This window comes from Cetorhinus maximus, chromosome 20 (genome assembly GCF_964194155.1).
Source record: "Cetorhinus maximus chromosome 20, sCetMax3.hap1.1, whole genome shotgun sequence".
NCBI lineage: Eukaryota > Metazoa > Chordata > Chondrichthyes > Lamniformes > Cetorhinidae > Cetorhinus > Cetorhinus maximus.
In genome coordinates this window covers 72,948,958-72,971,351 of record NC_135898.1, presented here as the reverse complement: position 1 = coordinate 72,971,351, position 22,394 = coordinate 72,948,958, and the positions used below count along the sequence as shown (strand labels likewise).

The window sequence follows — 22,394 nt, the reverse complement described above, 5'->3', positions numbered from 1 at the left end:
AGAAAGATGTTTGAAGTCACCCTGCATGGAAACCTGCTGTAAGCATTTAACCATCTTATAAAAATGTCAATAACTGTGTAGTATAAAAGTCTCAAACATATTAATGGTTAATAGTGAGCTATAATACAATTCCAAAACTCTCAGTTTAGATGATATTATTTTACACATTTATGATAAATTATCATACAAATATATAATTAAATTTGAATGTTCCAGTTACATATTTTGGGATAATAAAATATTAATTGTTTAGTTATGTGACTAATACCGAAATGAATGTCAGGTATATAACTGTTGCAAACTACTGTCAGACCTGGGAGAATGAGTGGCAACAATTTATAATTAGAATACGTATAGATTCAATCATAAGCTTACGTATCATTTATATACTGCTTGGATTTCCACACTCACTTCAGTGAGAGTTCTGAATATGTGATTCTTGCAGGAACTAAAATGTAATTTCCCTCTTCCTCAATTTTCCCTTAATTTTCTCTTCACGGCTGCCTTTTCCACAATAACAAAATTATGTTAAAGCAAATTGTGTCTTCTGTATAATGTTAAATGATAGGATACCATCAAATAAATTCAGTTAAATTCAACTGCCTGATTCTAGTGATGTGTATAAACTGATGGGCCCAGATTTTCGCTCCCGGGTCAGGTGCCCAGAGAGGGGAGAATTCCCTGGTCCAATCTGCACACTCCAGGTTTCCAAAATCCCACTTCAGTGGAGGCAGCTGGTGGTTTAAATGGCCGGCTGCCTCCGTAAAGTACACATGCATGAACCCCGGCCCGACTCCACTCCTGCCCCTGCGAAAATGGAACATGCCGTGTTTGGGGGCAGGATTTAGAATTTTCAGCCACTTCCGGGATTTTCCCCACAATAGAGAGCCTCCCTCTGTCATAGCGAGAATCTGGGCCATAGTACTCCACACTGTCAGTTTTTATATAGCTAATTCCTTCAATAGGTTAATTGTTTTGAAATTCAATCCTAAATATTGCATACCCTATCACAGAAGGAGGCCATGTGACCCACCATACCTCTGCTGGCTTCCCCCTGATTATTTTGTCATCCTCTATTTCATTCAATCCTAACTTTTTTGTATGTACTGTGAAATATTTCTCCAACGAACAAGCTCAAGCTCCATCTTCCCCATCATTGATCCTTCGGGCTTCTTGAAGAATAAAATCGGCCAGTTAAAACTGAATAAAATTTTAGCAATTGTTTTTCCTTCAACTGAAGTCCAAAAGCAGCGTAGCAGAAAAATAGTGAGATCTTGAAAAACAAACTTTCTATGGTACTGTACAATGTTCCTATGAACTGAAGCTGGCTAAGTTAACAATGGTCAGACATGAGTGGATTGCACCAGTTAACTATTAAAAACCTATAAAATTAAGAAGAAGCAAATTCACACACGCAGCTATTAACATTTAGAATAGTCACCATTACAGTTACAAAGCTAATTGTTGGCTTCAAATGGAGGTTCTAATATGTGAAATGGTATGGGTTTATGTATACCATGGATATTTCTCAAGTTAAATATCAGGCATGGGGAATACTTGACACTGTAGCTGATGGCTAAAGAAAACAAATTGGATTAATTGGCTTTCTATTATTCCTCATCTCCTCTTGGGCTGAGGTTATGAGCTTGGTTCTTTGTTATCTTGACAAATTAGATTAATTTCCAGTTTTCTTATCCATCGTTAGTTGACCGAAAGCATTTAATTTTAAGAGTTCAGTTTATTTTTAGGCAGTTTGCAAAGTCAGAGCACTGTAGCAAAGTACTGTAATGCAGAGGGGAAGATTGATGTACAACTTAGTTGGGCTTTGTGTCAAGAGAATGGAAATTCAAATTCATCAACAAGCAAAGCTTTTCCATTTACACTGGTGGTGTATAGTGATTGGGGATTGATGGACAGGGGAGAAATAACAAAAGACTTCAAACACAAAACGGGTCCTTATTTTATTTGGCTTTCAGATCTATGATCACTAAAGGCATCAGAGTAGATTCATTATTTGCACTCTACAGGAGTTGGAGGTTGCTGTGTTTCCTTATGGGCAGGAGATTGTGTGCTCTCATTAGGACACTTCAAAGATACCCTGGGATCTGGACACTCATTCCCAACCTATTTGGTGTTATTTATCCTAAATGTCAATTCACAATTAAATGACATTTGTGTCCCAAATGATCTTTAACTACAGCTTTAAAGTCCAAAGGTATCAATGCAGCAATGGAATCTATTATTAAGTCCAGTAATAGAAGGGCCCCAGAAAGATGCAAGGTATGTGTTATCCTCAGTCACCTCCCCATGTCATAATTTTTAGTAGCTGAATGTCGCATTGCAAATAGATGCATTACGATGTAAAAAGCATATTAAACAAAATACAGTGAAATTGAAAGTCCACAATATGCCAAATAAGCTAATATGCTTGCAATGCATAGCCCAAAGAGCTAGTCCTTAGTGTCCCTCCCAACATTCCTGTTTGGTTTCCTGTTTAACCATTGTTGCCTATTGAACCTTGAGTTGAAGCATTTTATTGAGCTGACTTGGAATATGCCCTAGCCTATTTAAAATGCGCAGAATCAAAAATAAAGCAATTTGTGTGGCAATTGTTTGTCTTGCATTTAATAGAGTAATGTCATCTCATCTGTTACATGGGAAATAAAAAAGTCAAGCTTAAATGTACAAAAAATTATGACGGAAGCTCTAAATAAAGTGAAGTAATGCAAGTTTATTGAGCACAGAATCAATCAATCAATGCACAAGTGGATTAACAACAACTCATCGACTCGAGAGAGATGATTTGCCGAAATATCAAGAAGATTGTGCAATTAAGGACTAAAAATGTTGTCTGCAACATTATGGGATGTAAATGATGAGAAATCAATTTGCAAAGGGAAAGAACAGATGCACCTCCCTCCCCCAAATCCTGACATGCTTCTTTATTTATTGCTAAACAACATTGCTGCAATGACCTGAAACTTCTGTAGGTGTTTATTTACTCTCAACACATCAAATGATCAATATTTTTAATTTGGGTTCAAGTTATTATTTTTCACATCACAGCTTCAGGAGCAAAGTAAAGTGGCTCATATTTTAGCGCTAAAAAGATCGATATGACAGTTTCACCTTCACTACAGACCCTGCCAGTTGACTGCAGCACATCATAATGTACAGTAGGTGATGTAGGTGCAGCCGGGCTGGAATCACATCATTATCCAGACATGGAGCCAGACAGGAATGATTTAGCCCATCATGAAGCGCCTGATGCCCTTAGTAAACCAATCTCAGCTCATACAGTTTATCAGACCTGTCTTTTATTGAGCAAAGGACGGACAGTTTCATAAAGCAGATTACGTCCCTCATCATAAATGCATCCAATTTTTGCTGAGCCAAGGAACATCTGTAAACTATAATTAATTTTCCATAAATTTCCAAACAAAAATTATTCAAACCTGAAACCATGCCCTGAAATACACAGTTATAATTCATTTACTACGGCGAATTCATTGATCGCCATTCAGTATGTCTGTGCGTACAGGAAGAAGAATTACAGCCACAGCATATTACTTCAGTGACATCTACTTCATTTAAATGATTTGGGACTGGTCTGCCTTTCCTTAGTCAAAATGAAAGGTGGCTGGATGGCTTATTCTATCTCAGTCGCATTTTGTCTAAGCTGGAAATGCACTCACAGTTTATGTTTGACATAAATTCAAGACACAATTCTCCATCAAAAATTTATTCCCCGTTCATAGGATCATGCTTCTTAATTCCAAGCAAGTGGCTGCTTTAATAGTGGTTTCTCTGTTAAAGAGTTTGCACAAAATGATTTGCTTTAATAAGCCAAAGGTTGATGGGGAAACCATGCTTCCAGTCAAGTCCTTTGCAGCTTATTAAAGAGAAGTTAATTATCCTTGATAATTGCCGCAGTGGTTTCTCAAGTGATACACTTACAGGCCGCATGTACCTTTTTGGTGAAGATTAATATTGTGTTGATTGTCGTTAGGTGTGGAGGCATAGAAAGTAGGAAAGTCAATAGAAAAGGATTTAACAAAATGATGCATCAAAGGTTAAATGTAAATGTTACAGGTATGATGGCCAATGTGAATATTAAATGATCCAAAGGTACAGGAAGTTTGCAGTCTATAATAAATATGAGTTAAGCATGGCTACAATTCATCTGGAAATACTCCAGCACCACGTGGCTCCCTGGTGAATCAGCTACCTTCCCCAAATTACTTCCTTCAGCACTAACTGCATCTTCCCAACTGCATCTCTTCTAAAACCAAATTAAGCAATTCAGTACGATGTAAGACTTCCATTTTAAAAATAATAAAAATTTAGCCATATTAAAAAAAAGATTTCAAATGAAATTCCATATCCGGTAGCCTGCCTGAATCTAAATCAACTACACGTGAGGTAAAAGAGTGGCCAGCTAAGGTAATTGGTGAATATGTAACATGGGCTAGATTTTCACCTCTGCCTCCTTCAAAGGCAGACCACCCAGCTGTAGCAATAAATTGCAGGCTGCCTGCCATGCCAGCAGTGACCTTCAGTTAACTCATGGTGTTGGGGGTGATGTGATGGTGGGATGAACATGAGGGGAACTGAATGCAGGCTGGCAACAACAGTTGAGCTGCAAAGTCAGAAGGGACACTCCTGGAGTGTATTTTAAAATCATTTTTAAAAAAAAACTTAGGTTTTGTCAGAGGTCAGTACTTAGGCCACAGCATTGACTGAAGAATCCTGATCAAGGCAGGTCCAATGCTGTTCTTCTAATCGCAGACCAATTTAGCATGCGGAGGGGCGGTGGTTGGTGGTGAGGGCTCAAACTGGTATTAGTCATCATTTACATGCCTAGAATCTAAAGTGAAAAATGGACCAATGCAATTCAGGCATACCTGGGGCACAGGATGTTGGCCCCTGAAATTGGGCTGCATTGCATTGCATTACAATTCCCTGAGGCAGGGACATTTGTATGGTTGGGCCACACAAACTTGAGAAAATTTGCAAGTATCAACATGGCAGTGAAAGAAGTGAGTGAGAGTTTACTGCCTGAGAAAATGAGCACAGTCGTTATTGGCTGATATATCCTCGTAGAATAGGAAGAGAGGGCAACTCAAGAACGCAGAGGGCACAGAGGGTTCAAAAGTCATAGTAGATACTACCCTTGGCACAGTATGCTGCAGCAAAGTTAGCTATCAGGGCACTGTGGAGGAGGCTTGCATTTTGTTACTGAAGTACAGCACACCATTCTAAAATGTCCTGCAGGTAGTCAGTCAACTAGCTACCACAACTTATATATCACAGTGATCTTCCATGGTCTACACACAATTGGGCGGGTTTTCAACTTGCCACCCATGCAAAAAAACCTGTCAGTGCAGAATGGTCTCCTGTTACAGAAACCACCGATTTTCATTCCCATCAAAGTCATGGTTGGTAAGTTGAGAATCTGCCTTGGTGGAAGGAATCAGCTACCTTCTTATTCTCAGACAGACAACGGCCATTTCTTCTCTGCACACTGAGAAAATGACAGACTACAAACATATTAACAATAAATCCATTCTATTACATTGTACAGTGCTTATGGTGTGTGCACATATTTTGTTTTACTCCCACGCCTGCCCTTGTGTGTCTGAATGTGTCCTTGTTGGTTGTCCATGTGTCTAGGATAGGGAGGAGCATTTGTGGATGATTGGATATTGACTTGGTGAGCAACAGTGGATACACAAGCCTCAGAGTCTATGGTCTGGATTTTCACAAGTTGGGTTGACGCGGGCCCCTTTAAAAATGGCCAGCGGGTCCCGATTCTGGGATTTCCGACTCTTTTCCTGGACTGTGCAATTTTTGGGAATGCCTTTAAAGGGTGCAGGCTGGTTCCTATCAAAAGCCTGTATCTGGCGTTCCTGACCTTGCCGACTCCATTGCCAGGCATCTCCTATTCCTCTGCAATTTTCATGGAGTAGGGCCAGGATTTTAAAGAGTCGTAGTTCACAGCCTCTCACAGGAGCCATGAACCCTAGTCTGCATGAGGGGTCCTTTTAAAAGCTAAGTTCAAAATGTTCCCCTCAAGCCCCCTGTGCCAGTTTATGCTCCTGATCCACCCCACATGGTCCCTCATGCCCCCATGCCAAGCTCTACCCTTCTACCCACCCACAATGGCCCCTCATCCCCTATGTCCCTCTACCCACCCCTATGTATTGTCATGCCTCCTATGCCAAGTTCACCCTTCCATCTTGCTATACCCCTTCAAGCCCTTTATGCCACTCTAGCCACCCCCTATGATTTCTCATGCCTCTTATCCTAAGCTGTGGCACTTCCATCCCCACTGGCCAACTGTATACTTTCTAGAACCAATGAACCTTATAGTGTAAAGTAGAATTAGAAAAAAACACATTGAAACCTTGGAAAAAAAGTCATTCGTTGACAAGTTTCTCCGATTGAAAAAAAGTCTGAAACACAAACTAATAAAAGTGTCAATCATCCAGGCCCCTTGACATCTCAAAAATCACAAACCATAAAGCCTTGAAACCACTTAACATGTGTAAACAAACATTGTGAAATTGACCACCGAAGTAAGAGAGCCTAAGCTGTCAATCAAACAATAATTTCTCTGGGGAGCAGCTGTTTAGTGTTCTAATAGCTGTCTGGGCTCTCAGCCAAGAATACATAATAAGGCTTGACTAAGCATTTTCTTTATGACAGATGTTAAGCTAACTGGCTTATAATTTCCTGCTTTCTGTCTCCCTCCTTCCTTGAATAGAGGAGTCATATTTGCCATTTTCCAATCTGATGACACCTTTCCAGGATCTAGGGATTTTTGGAAAACTAAAACCAATGCATCTACTATCCCATTTAGTTTAAGACCTTAGAATGAAATCCATCAGGACCTGCAGACTTGTCAAGCCTCTTGTTCTAATATTTTTTTCAATATCCTTTCCCTGGTGATTGTAATTACATTTAGTTTCTCCCTCCCTTTCACTTCCTGATTCACAGTTATTTCTGGGATTCACAATTACTTCCATAGTGAAGACAGACGCAACATATCTGTTTAATTCATCTACCATTTCCTTATTTTCCATTATTAATTTTGCAGACTCACTCTCCAGAGGGTCAATGCTTACTTTACCTGCTCTTTTCCTTTCCAAAGTCCTGTAGAAACTCTTACTATCTGTTTTTATATTTATAGCTAGCTTTCTCTCGTACTCTAATTTCTCCCTCTTTATTAATCTTTTAGTCATTCTTTGCTGTTTTTTATATTCTGTCTAATCTTCTGACCTGCCTCTCATCTTTAAGGAATTATACACTTTTTATTTCAATTTTATACTATCTTTAACTTCCTTAGTTAGCCACAGATGGTGTATCCTTCCCTTAAAGTCTTTCTTTCTCACTGGAATCTGTCTATTCTGGTTATTCTAAAATATCTCCTTAAATGTCTGCCACTGCATCTCTATACCTTAACCTAATTTCCTAGTTTACTTTAGCTAGCTCTGTCTTCAGGCCCTCATAATTGTCTTTATTTAAGTTTAAAACACTAGTCTTGAATCCACTCTTCTCTCCCTCAAACTGAATGCGAATTTCAATCATATTATGATCACTGCTACCTAGGGGCTCCTTCACTATGAGGCCATTAATTAATCCTGTCTGTCAATAGAATCCAAGCCAGTTATTGAAGTCAAATCCAAGACACAGAGCTTTTCTTTCCTAAGAGCGTTCATTGACTTTGTTCAGTCTCATATCTCTTCTTTCTCCCCAGTGTTCCAGCTGTCCCCTATTGATATGTGGTTAAGTACTTAATTAAACAATGCCCTTCACAAGTGTATCTTAAACATATAAAGAATATAGTTAACATACTATTAACATTGTCCCATTGCACATTACAAGATCTAGTCTAGCCTGCTCTCTGGCTGGCACCAGAATGTGCTGCTCTAAGAAACTGTCCCAAAAACACTCTATGAACTCACCATTCTGATTCATCCAATCTACATGTAGCTTAAAACCACCCATGATCATTGCTGTATCTTTTTCACAAGCCCCATTTATTTCTTCCGATATACAATGCCATACAGTGTGGCTACTGTCATAGCTTTCCCTCTCTCTATACGTCCTCTGCTCCATTTCTCTGCCACGTTGCAGACCCAGGAGTACTGCAACCACAATTCCAATACCTATTGCAGATTTAGGCCAGAACTTTATGGCCCCGTCGCGGCGAGCCATTCTAAGCTCCATTGACTTTGGCGGGGTCATATAATCCCGCTGGCGTAAAATTCCGGCCTTAGTGTGTGAAGATGACCCAACCCTCTGTCTTCCCTGAACAAATACACAGGCTCACCAACAGCTTCCAAAACCACAGCACAGAACTTCCACAAACTTTGCAACAGTCGAGTAAGTCAAAAGCATCTCACTGCACCCGGATGGTTGGTCCTTTAAATAGCGCTCGTGCAATTCATGCAACTGAACACGTGTACAGTGGTGAGTGATTAGCACAGGTGTCCACCGAACCTGATTGGTCAAATGGTTGACTGATGTCACTATCTGACTTCTCCGATGGTTCCTGTGTATGCACAGCTGCCTGCACAAGCACCTTTCACAGCATGGCTGCTGTGTGGGCCACGCTGGAAGTGGCTGGTAGTGCGGTGCACACCACTGTTTGACAGCAGATAGCGCAGGGCCTTCTGCACGATTGAAGCAATGAAACCTTGTTGTAGTTAAATTTGCTGGAGAATCTGGAATTCAAAATGAGGTCATAATTCATTGTAGTCCTGACCTCACACGACCATGTTGGATTTTGGGGGCTAGTGTGTTTTAATATCCTTTGGATTGTTTGCTTTATTTAAAGGTGGCTCTTTGATCCATTTGTAGTACTGTACTTTTTTCATAAAACAGTATCTTTGAATGTGTTAATTTATAATGGTATTAACAACCTGAAGGATTAAAGACTTTTGAGAGGCTCAAACTACCATTTGGCATGTCATAAACAGTATAATTTCTTAGTCTCTGCCTCACATGCCTATGCACATACTTCCAGTGATATCGTTCAATATTTTTACTCAATAATTATCTTTGAGACTATTTCCATAAAACCGCAGGCTCCGAATGGCATTTCATTCAAATGTATTTCAGGTGTGGGGCACTATTATTAAACTAGCATTTGTTTCATATCTCAGCTAAACTGGACAGTTGACAATCACCTGGAGCAATTTATAACACTATATCCCCTTTTCCTGCTGTAAAAACCAAATGCCTCAAAATATTCAAAATTGAAAAATAATGTCCTGTGATCGATTACCTGAAGCTACATTTTCCTCCCTGCAATCACGATAACATATCCTATCTGGTATCTTTCTGAAGGGATGACCCAGCCAATACTGAGCACCAGGTAGAGGAAAAAAATCCCTCATTCCCTTTTTACATTGTTATATGCTGAATTTCACCAAATTAAAGCTTAATTTAAACAAGCGACATTGGGAGGTTGATACATTTACTAGTTCCATGGTTCACTAGAAGCCTTTCGGGACCAGTAAGTGCATCACGGGTTTGCTTGCTTTACTGATTCAATTTGATGACTGTCTTCAAATTACTTGTTATCGATTAATGGCAGGTGGGGGTGGGGAGCTGCGGGTGTGGGCGGATTAGTTTGAACATAACTGTTTGCTTTTTGTTAGTGGTGTATTCCTCCTAGTGGTTGTTTTGCTTGATTCCATTATATACTGGTTTGTGGTGTACGTTTGTAGATTTGAAATAAGCTAGGGCGCCTCTTCAATTGAAAATGCCGGTGGACTTTAGACAGTTTTCAGGCAGTAACAATGTTGCATTCTGACTAACTTCAACAATGAGCACTTTTGAGATTATTGAGATCCTCCCAATCATCATTCCTCACTGACAGGCAGTTCAGATATTTTTATTGCCGCTATTTGTCGTTGACCTTTATTGAAATGTCAGATAAATGAAGTTTTGTGTAAAACTCCACAGGCTGTGCACGGTAGTCTAATCAATACCATACGATGACATAACTAGCAAATACTAATAAATTCATTAGTTACTATCAGCAAACAATTTGCAGTTATTTTTATAGCAGATCATGTTTAACAAACGATCTTTTAATAGCTCAATCTAACAACTCCCTGCAGTTAGGTTTGTAAATTATTCCATGATGCTTAAGTAGCATGTTGACCTTTTATGTGTTACATTTTTTATTTGTATGAGATAACATTATGTTAGGATTTATTCTGGGGTGTGAACATTGAGAAAGAATTAGGAAGTCCTGGGGAGCTGGTGGGATGATTCGGAGAAGATAGAAGGAGGGGAATGTGGGAAAATGAGTGGGGAATTGAGGGGAGAATCTGAGCGTAAATGAAGAATAAATACACAGAAACACAGAGGCCAAAATCTTGTTTGGTGTGCGGGCGACGCGTAAAATGACGCGCGGTGACATTGGGCATGCGTCCCGATGTCACCGCGCGTCATTCTGATCTTCCGTTCAGCAGGCGCACACCGGAGTCGGCTGCGCGCCCACCGAACTGTCAAAGGCCTGTTAAAGCCATTTAAAAACCAATTAACCCTATTAAGAAAGCTGCCAGTCCAACCTTAAGGTTGGCGGCCAGACGAAGAGCCCAGGCGACCTTTCTGTATATCATGAAACCTCATCCACAGGCGGGATGAGGTTTCATGAAGATTTTATAAATTAAACAAAAATGTTTATGCAAATTCATAAACATGTCCCAGCTCATGTGGCACTGTCACATGAGGGGACATGCCTGAATAATTTTATTTTTTTTAATTTTCTCAACTTTAACACTGAATTTAATCTCCTTGAGGCAGCTCCGTGCCTCAGGGAAATCTCTGCGCTCTTTTGCATGCGTGCGAGAAAGAGTGCAGGCCCTGGCTCTCCCTCTCTCTCCGCCCGCACAAGTAGCGCTGAGCACTACCGGGCGCACGTCACGCGGGGCGGGTCTTAATTGGCCCGCCCACGCAAAATGGTAGCGCGCAGCCAATCGCGGGCGGTGATCAGCTCCACCCCCACTCCCCACCCAGCCCGCCCGATGGGGAGAAAATTCTCCCCAGATGGTTGCAATCTTTCTTTTCCAACTGCAAGCTTTTGAAATGATGTAAAATCTAATAAACCTGTAAATTACTGAGGGACAAGCTGTTGGTCACAGAAGCACAGGCTACAAATTAACATGAAGATCCCACTTAAAGTGACAGCAAATGAAGAATATCACAGAATCCACCAGTCAAAGGTTCCAGGACAATTCAGAGTAGAGGGTTACAAGGTTTACAGCAGACCACATTAAATAAATGGAGAAAGGCAAGTAAGTGCAATGTAAGGAAAGGAATGAAAGTAGGACCTGAGCTTGGTTCCAAGTTTTGAACACAGGGTATTAAAGCTTCCCTCTTTGAAGAAACTTTTGGTCACCTGTCCCAATGTTGCCTTATGTGGTTCAGTGGCATAATCTGTTTGCTCCCTTGGCATGTTACATTACATTGAAGCTGCTATAAAAACAAGTTATTGTTGCATTACAGTAAGAAAGCTATCTATAGAGTTACAGCAATGTTTGTACTCATCAAGGTGAGGGGTGTTAGGGCTGGTAAGTCCAACATTTGCATTTGCAGATCAATAAAAGCAAAGCCCTGCTCCAACAAACTGATGCACCAACAGTATGAAACAAACACCCCTTCTACACCTCAATTTTCCATTTCCCACATCAGCCCACCTATGGCAACCCTGGGTAACACTGCCAATTTGGTCGTGAATTTGGAGCGTTTTTAAATATTTCCACTAGGAACCGGATTGAAACCACACAAACTCATGTAGTTTGTTATCTTACAACAACAGTTTGGACTAGAGTAAAACTCAGGCCTAAAGATGAAGGCCCAAAGTTCAACCCAGAGAGCCACCCAGCTCCCAGGTCCTCTAACACATTGCTGAGATGAAGTTCAACTCCCTGACCAAACATACCACTATAAAAATTAATCATTAAATATTTTGGTGATTAAAAACATTCTCATGTAATAGAATAGAATGTAACTTGTTCAGTTACTGTACAGCAAGCCCAACTATATATGAAATCGATGCAGTACAGTGGCTTTTTCCTAACTTCTGTGATGATTTGTACACATACTTCCTGACTGAATTCAAGAAATGTTGATTTTTTGATGTCTGACTCATTAACTGTCTTCTTTACCAATCCATCTGAAAGCACTTCCTACTTCTTTCGTGGTCTGAATTGCAACTGGGATATTCCTGCTTCAAAGAAATTCCTGCTGTTGGGTGCCATCTAGTGTAACAGCCTGGTAATACTTAGCAGTCTGATTTCTAGAATAAACATCGTTCCCAGAAAATTAGCATTGTCTGAAGAATTGTCTCTCTAAAATAAATGTGAACGTTTATTGCATGAGGTTAAATGCATAATTATTCACTAAAGTACTTCATTTTGCTGCACTTTCTGAACACTATCCTGTAAAATGCAAATACTTCAATCAAAATGTCGAAGTAGCAATTGGGAGGGGGAAACCACGTATAGATTGGCACCAGCTACTTTCAGGCCAAACCAATTTCGTAACGGTGGCATCTAACAGGTGTTAGGCCCATTATTCGTAAATACAATCGGCTTAATGTTTGTATAAGGTGCATGCCCTGTACCCCACTTTTAACACCTGTACCAATATGTTTGGCAGGGCACCTCATGTTCAAAATGTGTGTGCACATCGCCCACCATACTGAACACTTCGGTGTCCAATTTTACACCTGTAAAATGTCATTGAATTTCTAGACCTATGTTCCTGAACTTTTACATCTTTGACATTCTTCATTTATTGTCATATTGTACCACCTAGGTGGCATGCCATATTTCATTATTTCACAATTGCTTACTCACCTGCACAGCAACTGATGCTGTGGGTTTGTACAAAACACAGCCAGGAAAAAATGGAACAACAGACACGATCATGAGAAACCAAAGAGGTGCCACGCACTGGGAGCAGTTCCACAATTGTTTCTGTAGGCTCCAAGTTAACACATCTCTCCAAACATCTACAGTTAAGTGTCATACAGAAGTGACTGCTACTGATGGGTGGGGTTTTTTAATGCAGGTTTCTGTCTGAATTGCAATTGTATTACTTTAACTAATTCAATGGTCTTTGTAGACGGTCTTATTGTTCGGATTGGTTATCTTTCTACGTGTGCATTTTCATGCAGGAAGGATTTAACTCATCAGCTGTGCTGCATTTTACAATAAATTCTTTGTAGGTCTATATCTGCCAAACGCAAAACAGTTTTCAACAAAACACATCGTATACCATTAAACATAAGTTTAATAAATGGGAAAAGATGACTGTGCTTCTGTCTACCTTGAATATCAGTAAAACTTCAAGCTGCTTATCAGATCCTTCTGTAATTTGGACTTGGAAGTTGCAAATTTGTACTTTTTTTTTTGCTGGGACTGGGTTAGAATTTATATTCACCCCTGCCCCTCCAACAGAATAAATCGCCCAATTTTGGAGAACTGAAGTTTTGTTATTGATTTTCTTTTTAGTAATTAAATGACATAAAAGAAAAACCTTCATGCTTTTGTTGTCTTGTTGCACATGGAGATATATGTATATACCTAATTTTTTTGTAAAGTTTTAACATCCTTGAATCACAATGATAGCACGACCTTTGGCCCCACTTACTACATTGACTAAGGAAGCTCCTTCTTACCGTAAAATGTTCTTGTGATTTGTAATTTTCATCCAAGTACACTCGCGCTCGGTTATACTCTTTCATTTCATCACTCGATAGCAATTCTCTATAGTAAAAGAAGGAAAATTCAGATATTTCTCAGGTGATCTCTATAGTAATCAATGGTTTCTAAGCCTGCCCTTCAAACATTTAAACTGCTAGGTGATGCAATGGTTTAGAATTACCACCACCTGGACCTCAAGATCAAAAGCAGCCTAGTTTTCTCTTATTGCAGGCAATAATCTGACATTCAACCTTCCCAGGATTCTGCACAAATTGACAGTCTTACTTAAGGCAGTTGATATGGGAAATACAGCAAACTTATAGTTGTGCAGTGGGGACTGTCCTGATCTTGATGGTAAGGCACATTGGAGGTGGTGGAGTAGTGCCATTGTCACCGGACTAATCTAGGTTCGAATCCCACCAAGGCAGATGGTGGAATTTAAATTCAATAAAAGTCTAATGATGACCATCGTTGTAAAAGCCCATCTGGTTCACCAATGCCCTTCAGGGAAGGAAATCTGTTGTCCTTACCTGGTCTGGCCTACATGTGACTTGAGATCCACAATAATGTGGTTGATTCTTAAATGCCCTCTGAAGGGCAATTAGGGGGGGGGCAATAAATGCTGGCCTAACTAGCGATGCCCACATCCTGTCAGCAAAGAAAATGGAGAGAATTTTGCAACGCATTTTAACTTGGTGCTGCCAAGATTATAATACCGCTCATTAAAATGCCCTTCCTTACAATATCCCTCATTATAATATCCCTGACAGAAATTCATTCAAAACTACATTTAAAAACATGGAAGTCAAAATGATGAGCAGATTAGGGAACAATTAGCCCAATAATGTCTTGGAAACCTCAGTCTAGTTTCAATAAAGCTGGTGGTGTTAGTCAATGTGTGATCCTTCAGCATCTTAAGTGTAATCTGGTTCTCAAAGGAATGGAAGGAAAAGTGGCATTTAAAACCGTTAGCAATATCTGGCAAAATTGTGTAAAATTCAGGAGCAAATTCTTTTTATTCAAGAAAAAAAGTGAGTAGAATCACTAAGAAATATTCAAAAATTGAATGAGAGGCTGAGGTCTGGCATAAGAGCAGCCAACAAAATAGATTTTAATAATTGACACAAAATGTATTTTCTCAAAAAAATATATTTCTGAATTTTTTTGACCTTAAAGAGATTTTTCGAATATCTGTTTTGCCTGAGCCAAAGAAAACCAGCAGTCTATCCAGTGTGATTTTCATTAAACCAACGATTGCAACTTTATTCAGGATTATAGATCTTTACCAACTCATACAGGCAGTGGTACCCCTGCTGGTCCTCCATCTTGAACAGAGCTCAAGTATCAGCAACTCCAAATTACCACAGGATTGAGGCTGCCCACAAATGGCATCATCTCTTTGCTTTACATCACATAAATCAAAATTAACAAAGATCATGAGCATCTTTCAAACAGGAAAAGCCCCATTGGTCCCTTTTTCAGGAATCATCCCCAACTAATTCCTTTCTCACCATACTCCTCAATCTCTACGGCTGCAGAAATACAGCTAACTGTCTGGAAGAACCCTCTGCCATCCAGACTTCTGGGCAAAATCATTTAGGGTGAGTCCCCTCTTTATTCCTAACTTTCTTATTTTTTGTTTGTGTTTCATGGGCCTTGGTGAGAAGTTTGCTTGCATCAACCATTGTTAGCACAAACTTTTCTAAACTCTATAATCTTACAGGCTTGAAGTGACTGAAGCATTCTGGGAGAAGTCAGCACAGACACCACAACTCAGGAGGGAATCGAGGAGGACCCACTGTCAAAGAACGGAATAGCCCCAAACATTACATTGCTGTAGCGTTTCCATCCCTCCCTCCTCCTCAAACCTAAAAAAAAGAGACAGGAAGAGGCAGTGCCTTCAGGATGCACCAGACCTGCGAGGAACACTCTTCTGAAAGTGGATTTTAAAGAAAAAGCAGCTGATTGGTGAGTAAATCCTGGGAGCAGACTCGGAGGGAGGAGCACCAGAGCGGTGAGTATAAATCCAGCTTACCTCGGGGATTCGTGGCCTTGTCCCCAGGGAGCAGACTCAGAGGGAGGAGCACCGGAGCGGTGACCTCGGGGCACAGAGTAACTGAAGCCAAAACTGAAAATGTTACCTCACAGGAAAACTGTGACCTGATTGGTTGGTAGGAAATCTGCACCAAATTTGTAAACAAAAACACTGCAAATCTAATTAATAAATTAATTAACTAAGCAGAGATGCATGTTTTGTAGCTGTATGATATGGGAGCTGGCAGATCCCATTGCGAGCCGCAGTGACCACATCTGCAGCAAGTGTTGGTTGCTGGAGGACTCCGGCACAGAACTGATGAGCTGGAGTCCGAGCTCCGGACGCTGCGGCACATCCGGGAGGGGGAGAGTTACCTGGATGCTTTGTTTCTGGAGGTGGTCACACCCGGTAGATTAAGTACCTCAAATTCGGTCAGTGGTCAGGATCAGCAGGGTGTGACTGCAAGTGAGGCAGGTAGAGGGATCCTGTGTTCAGGAACAGAGGAGCCTCAGCTCTTGACCTTGTCCAACAGGTATGAGGTACTTGCTCCCTGTGTGGATGAAGAACAGGGCTGTAGGGAGGATGAGCCAGCTGACCACGGCACCGTGGCACAGGAGGCCATTCAAGAGGGGGGCGCAAAAAGACAAGTGGTAGTTGAAGGGGATTCTATAATTAGGGGAATGATAGCATCCTTTGTAAGCAGAATCGAGAGTCCCGAATGGTATGTTGCCTGCCCAGTGCCAGGGTGAGGGACATCTCTGACCGACTTGAAAGGATATTGGAGAGGGAGGGGGAGGATCCAGTTGTTGTGGTCCATGTCGGGACAAATAACATAGGTAAGACTAGGAAAGAGGACCTGTTTGGGGATTATCAGGAACTAACTACTAAATTAAAGAACAGGTCCTCAAGGGTTATAGTCTCCGGATTACTACCCGAGCCATGTGCAAATTGGCATAGGGACGCGAGAATAAGGGAAGTAAACACGTGGCTAAAGGAGTGGTGTGGGAAAGAGGGGTTACATTTCGTGGGGCACTGGCATCCGTATTGGAACAGGAGGGATCTGTACCATTGGGACGGTCTCCACCTGAACCGATCTGGGACCAATGTTCTAGCGAAAAGGGTAAATAGGGTGGTCAACAGGACTTTAAACTAGAAAGTGGGGGGGAAGGCCAGGGTAAAACTCCAAGAAGTATGACTAATGGGAAACAAAGCAGCAGGTTAGCGTATGGGGGGTGGATTCAACTTCATGGAAAATTATGAAAAAACTGAAAAGAAAGGAGAGCCCAGGAGAGGCTATTAAAGTCTCCAGAACACAAAACAGGACAGAATATTTGGAAAGGGCTAGGAATCTAACTTCAAGCACATCAGATAAAGGGGAGACAATGAGAAGGGGGATGGGAAATACAGGACTGAAGGTGTTGTATCTGAATGCACGCAGTATACGAAATAAGGTAAATGAGCTTGTGGTGCAGATTGAAATTGGCAGGTATGATGTGGTGGGCATCACGGAGACATGGCTGCAAGGGGATCAGGACTGGGAGTTAAATATTCAAGGATATACATCCTATCGAAAAGATTAGCAGAGGGGGTGGGGTTGCTTTGTTAGTGAGAAATGAAATTAAATCGATAGCAAGAAATGATGTAGGGTCAGATGATGTAGAATCTGTGTAGGTAGAGTTGAGGAACCGCAAAGGTAAAAAAACCATAATTGGAGTTATGTACAGGCCTCTGAACAGTAGTCAGGATGTGGGACACAATATACACCAGGAGATAGAAAAGGCATGTAAGAAAGGCAAGGTTACAGTGATCATGGGGGATTTCAATATGTAGACTGGGAAAATCAGGTTGGTAGTGGATCCCAAGAAAAGGAATTTGTGGAATGTCTACGAGATGGCTTTTTGGAGCAGCTTGTGGTGGAGCCCACTAGGGAACAGGCAACTCTAGATTTAGTGATGTGTAATGAGGCAGATTTGATAAGGGAGCTTAAAGTGAAGGAACCCTTAGGAGGAAGTGACCATAATATGATAGAATGTACCCTGCAATTTGAGAGGAAAAAGCTGGAATCAGATGTAACGGTATTACAGTTGAATAAAGGCAACTACAGAGGCATGAGGGAGGAGCTGGCCAGAATTGACTGGGAGATGAGCCTAGCAGGAAACACAGTGGAACAGCAATGGCAAGAGTTTCTGGTAATACTTTGGGAGACACAGCAAAAATTCATCCCTAGGAAGAAGAAGCATACTAAAGGGAGGACTAGTCAACCATGGCTGACAAGGGAATTCAGGGACAGCATAAAAGCGAAAGAGAAAGCATATAATGCGGCAAAGAACAGTGGGAAACCAAGGGATTGGGAAGCCTACAAAGACCAACAGAGGACAACTAAAAAAGAAATAAGGAGGGAGAAGATTAAATATGAGGGTAAACTAGCCAGTAATATAAAAGAAGATTGCAAGAATTTTTTAGATATATAAAGGGTAAGAGAGAGGCAAAAGTGGACATTGGGCCGCTGGAAAATGACGCTGGAGAAGTAGTAGTGGGGAACAAAGAAATGGCAGAGGAACTGAATAGGTACTTTACGTCAGTCTTCACAGTGGAAGACACGAGTGAGATCCCCAAAGTTCAAGAGAGTCGGGGGGCAGAGGTGAGTATGGTGGCCATTACCAAGGAGAAGGTGCTAGGAAAACTGAAAGGTCTGAAGGTGGATAAATCACCTGGACCAGATGGATTACACCCCAGAGTTCTGAAGGAGATAGCTGAAGAGATAGTGGAGGCGTTAGTGGTGATCTTTCAGGAATTACTGGAGTCAGGGAGTGTCCCAGAGGACTGGAAAATCGCTAATGTAACCCCCCCTGTTTAAGAAGGGAGTGAGGCAAAAGATGGGAAATTACAGGCCGATTAGCCTGACCTCGGTCATTGGTAAGATTTTAGAGTCCATTATTAAGGATGAGATTTCAGAATACTTGGAAGTGCATGGTAAAATAGGGCAAAGTCAGTGTGGTTACATCAAGGGGAGGTCATGCCTGACAAATCTGTTAGAATTCTTTGAGGAGGTAACGAGTAGGTTAAACAAAGGAGAGCCAATGGATGCTATCTACTTGGACTTCCAGAAGGCCTTTGACAAGCTGCCGCACAGGAGGCTGCTCAGTAAGATAAGAGCCCATGGTGTTAGAGGCAAGGTACTAGCATGGATAGAAGATTGGCTGTCTGGCAGGAGGCAGAGAGTGGGGTAAGGGAGTCCTTCTCAGGATGGCGGCCGGTGACTAGTGGAGTTCCGCAGGGGTCAGTGTTGGGACCACAACTTTTCACATTATACATTAATGATCTAGATGAAGGAACTGAGGGCATTCTGGCTAAGTTTGCAGATGATACAAAGATAGGTGGAGGGACAGGTAGTATTGAGGAGGCGGGGAGGCTGCAGAAGGATTTGGACAGGTTAGGAGAATGGGCAAACAAGTGGCAAATGGAATACAACATGGGGAAGTGTGAGGTCATGCACTTTGGTAGGAAGAATAGAGGCATAGACTATATTCTAAATGGGGAGAGAATTCAGAAATCTGGAGTGCAAAGGGACTTGGGAGTCCTAGCGCAGGATTCTCTTAAGGTTAACTTGCAGGCTGAGTCGGTAGTTAGGAAGGCAAATGCAATGTTGGCATTTATTTCGAGAGGACTAGAATATAAAAGCAGGGATGTGCTGCTGAGGCTTTATAAGGCTCTGGTCAGACTACATTTAGAATATTGTGAGCAATTTTGGGCCCCGTATCTCAGGAAGGATGTGCTGGCCCTGGAGAGGGTCCAGAGGAGGTTCACGAGAATGATCCCAGAAATGAAAAGCTTAACATATGAGGAGCGGTTGAGGACTCTGGATCTATACTCGATGGAGTTTAGAAGGATATGGGGGGATCTGATTGAAACTTACAGAATACTGAAAGGCCTGGATAGAGTGGACATGGGGAAGATGTTTCCATTCGTAGAAGAGACTAGGACCCGAGGGCACAGCCTCAGAGTAAAGGGAAGACCTTTTAGAACAGAGATGAGGAGAAACTTCTTTTGCCACAGAAGGCTGTGGAGGCCAGGTCATTGAGTGTATTTAAGACCGAGATAGATAGGTTCTTGATTGGTAAGGGGATCAAAATTACGGGGAGAAGGCGGGAGAATGGGGTTGAGAAACTTATCAGCCATGATTGAATGGCAGAGCAGATTTAATGGGCCGAATGGCCTAATTTCTGCTCCTATGTCTTATGGCTTCAATAATATCCTCTTTAGGATCTCATTGGGCAGAATTGTCTCTGAGTTGCACTAAGTGTGGTCACGGGCATAGAAATCGGCACTTTTCCCGCCGGCCGCAATGGCGGATTTTCGCGCTGTATTGTCCCTGTCCCACCAATAAATTATGTATCCATGTGAAACCCGCTGGATTGCTGGCAGGTGGCCTCCAGATCGCCTGCCCTGATGTGGCCTCACCGCTTCCTCACTCCGGGCACCACATTTAAATGGCCCCAGTTCTCAATGCTTGCAGCCCAGGACAGCTCCATTGAAGAGACGGCCCCAAAACCTCAGAAGAGTGCTGCGACCAGGTTTAGTGATGCCTCACTTGATCGCTTACTGGATGCCGTGGAGGCCAGCTGCGATGTCATCTACCACTGTTCTGGCCACAGAGGGGGCAGCAACATCACCAATCCTGCTGGCAAGGCGGCAGTAGCAGTGGTGGTCAGTGCAAATGCTGCCCAGAAGAGGCCGGCCAATCAATGCAGAAAGAGCTTGAATTATCTCATCCGTTCCACAAGGATAAGTCAACCATCTAATCACTCTCAACTCACACACTCATGCATCTACAGGGATCTCACTCACTGCCAGTTCAATGGACATCACCACTCACTCTCACACACACACACACCCTCACATCTCCTTTTAGATCCATGAAAAAGTTACAGCACAGTAGGAGGCCATTCGGCCCATCTTGTCCATGCCAGCCCGAGGACACCCAGGTGCTCTTTCTAATCCCACCTTCCTGCACCCGGCCCATAGCCCTGCAGCTTACAGCACTTAAGGTGCAGATCCAGGTACTTTTTAAAAGAGTTTAGAGTTTCTGCCTCTACCACCAACTTGGGCAGCGAATTCCAGACACCCACTACCCTCTGCGTAAAAAAGTTTTTCCTCATGTGCCCCCTACACCTTCTGCCACTTATCTTGAATCTATGTCCCCTAGTTCTAGAATGGCCTCACCCCTCTGCTGATCTCGTCCTCATTCCGCTCCACAAACTGCCCGCAAATACCAGCCATCCTTCTCAGCTGCCCTGTCATCCATATTGCTTACACCCTCTCCATTGGTCTTTGTACAGGACAAGATCACGCACAATAAAAGGAAGAGGTCCCAGAGCGGGGGTGATGTGCCGGAACTCAAGGTCCTCAGTGACTTCAAGAACAGAGCCATCGCACTGGCTGGAGAAGATATTGACTGTTCCTGTGGAGATGGGGAGGTCAACGCCAAGCACCCATGTGAGGATCCTGCACCAGACCGTCCTCTGTCAAGGCTACTGTGAGTGCACTGTTCTATCTGTTACTCAGCTGCCATGTACTAATAATCTCCACTTTCTCTCCTAGGCACATCTGCGACACGCCCGACCCCCTCAGGCAACCAGAACCCCGGCTCCAGACCCGAGAGCACCTCGGGTGAGGAGAGCATCACAATCTGGTGAGCACAGCACACAATCTGTTCCACAGCAGGTGGAGGCAGGGGCACCTGAGGGCACTGGCACTCGGAGGACTGCTGGAGACCAGGATTCTGCTGAGTCCGAGTCAGGTAACAAGCCTCCAGACTCGGTCCTAAATCAGTTGGTGAAGCTGCAGCGACAATCATGGGAACATCAGGAAGGGATGTCAGCTGCACTCTGATTGCAAGGGACGATGGAGGAGTTCGCCTACCTTCAGTCTGAGGTGATAGCGTCAGCATGCCAATGCACTGAGGTCAACACCAGCAGGATGGCGGCCACCATAGAGACTTTGGTCCAGGACATTAGTCCTACACTGCTGTACGGGATGAACTCCATCGCTGAAGCCTTAGCTGAACTCCAGCAGTGTCAAGGTGGGAGTGGTGTAGGGCAGCTCGATCTCACTCCAGCAGGCCCTTTCCTTCAAGGAGTCAGCCAGGGGCTCTCGGGCACCCATAGGGAGGAGGACCAGCAGCTGGATACCCTGGGGCTATCCACCCAGTTGACTCCAGGAGTGTCCCACTGATCCAACTCCCCTCTTCCTGTGACCCCCCCATCAGCTCCATCTCCACAGGCCGAGGAGGTAGGACACCCGAAGCAGGCCGGGGCCCTCCATGTCTCAGCCCTCCAGAGGATGCCCACCAAGGTTATCACAGACAACATGGCGCAGCAGTCAGCAGGCTGCCTCCACCTCCGCTATGGATGTTGAGGAAGCACCCAGACATAGCAGTAGGATAAGGAAAAGTCTGAAATATTAGGAGCACAATGGTGGCATTGGTGCTCACAACATGAATATACTGTGCGCAACTGTAAATAGTATATGACCCATTCACATCTCCTCTTGTGTTTGCCTCCTTTTTATTAAGAGCTGTGTTGCAGTCAATCAGGTGACACACCATGGTCCCTCCCCCCACTATCGCT

General features: G+C 42.7%; 1 protein-coding gene across 2 annotated transcripts in view; it reads right to left on the bottom strand.

The window, feature by feature from the left end:
- Positions 1-22,394, bottom strand: part of inpp5a (inositol polyphosphate-5-phosphatase A) — a 571,171-nt gene that overhangs the window by 267,758 nt on the left and 281,019 nt on the right. For both annotated transcript variants that reach the window (XM_078564917.1, XM_078564916.1), the window contains exon 4: positions 13,706-13,793. In XM_078564917.1, coding sequence (XP_078421043.1) covers positions 13,706-13,793 — 88 coding nt within the window. The remainder of the gene's footprint in view (positions 1-13,705; positions 13,794-22,394) is intronic.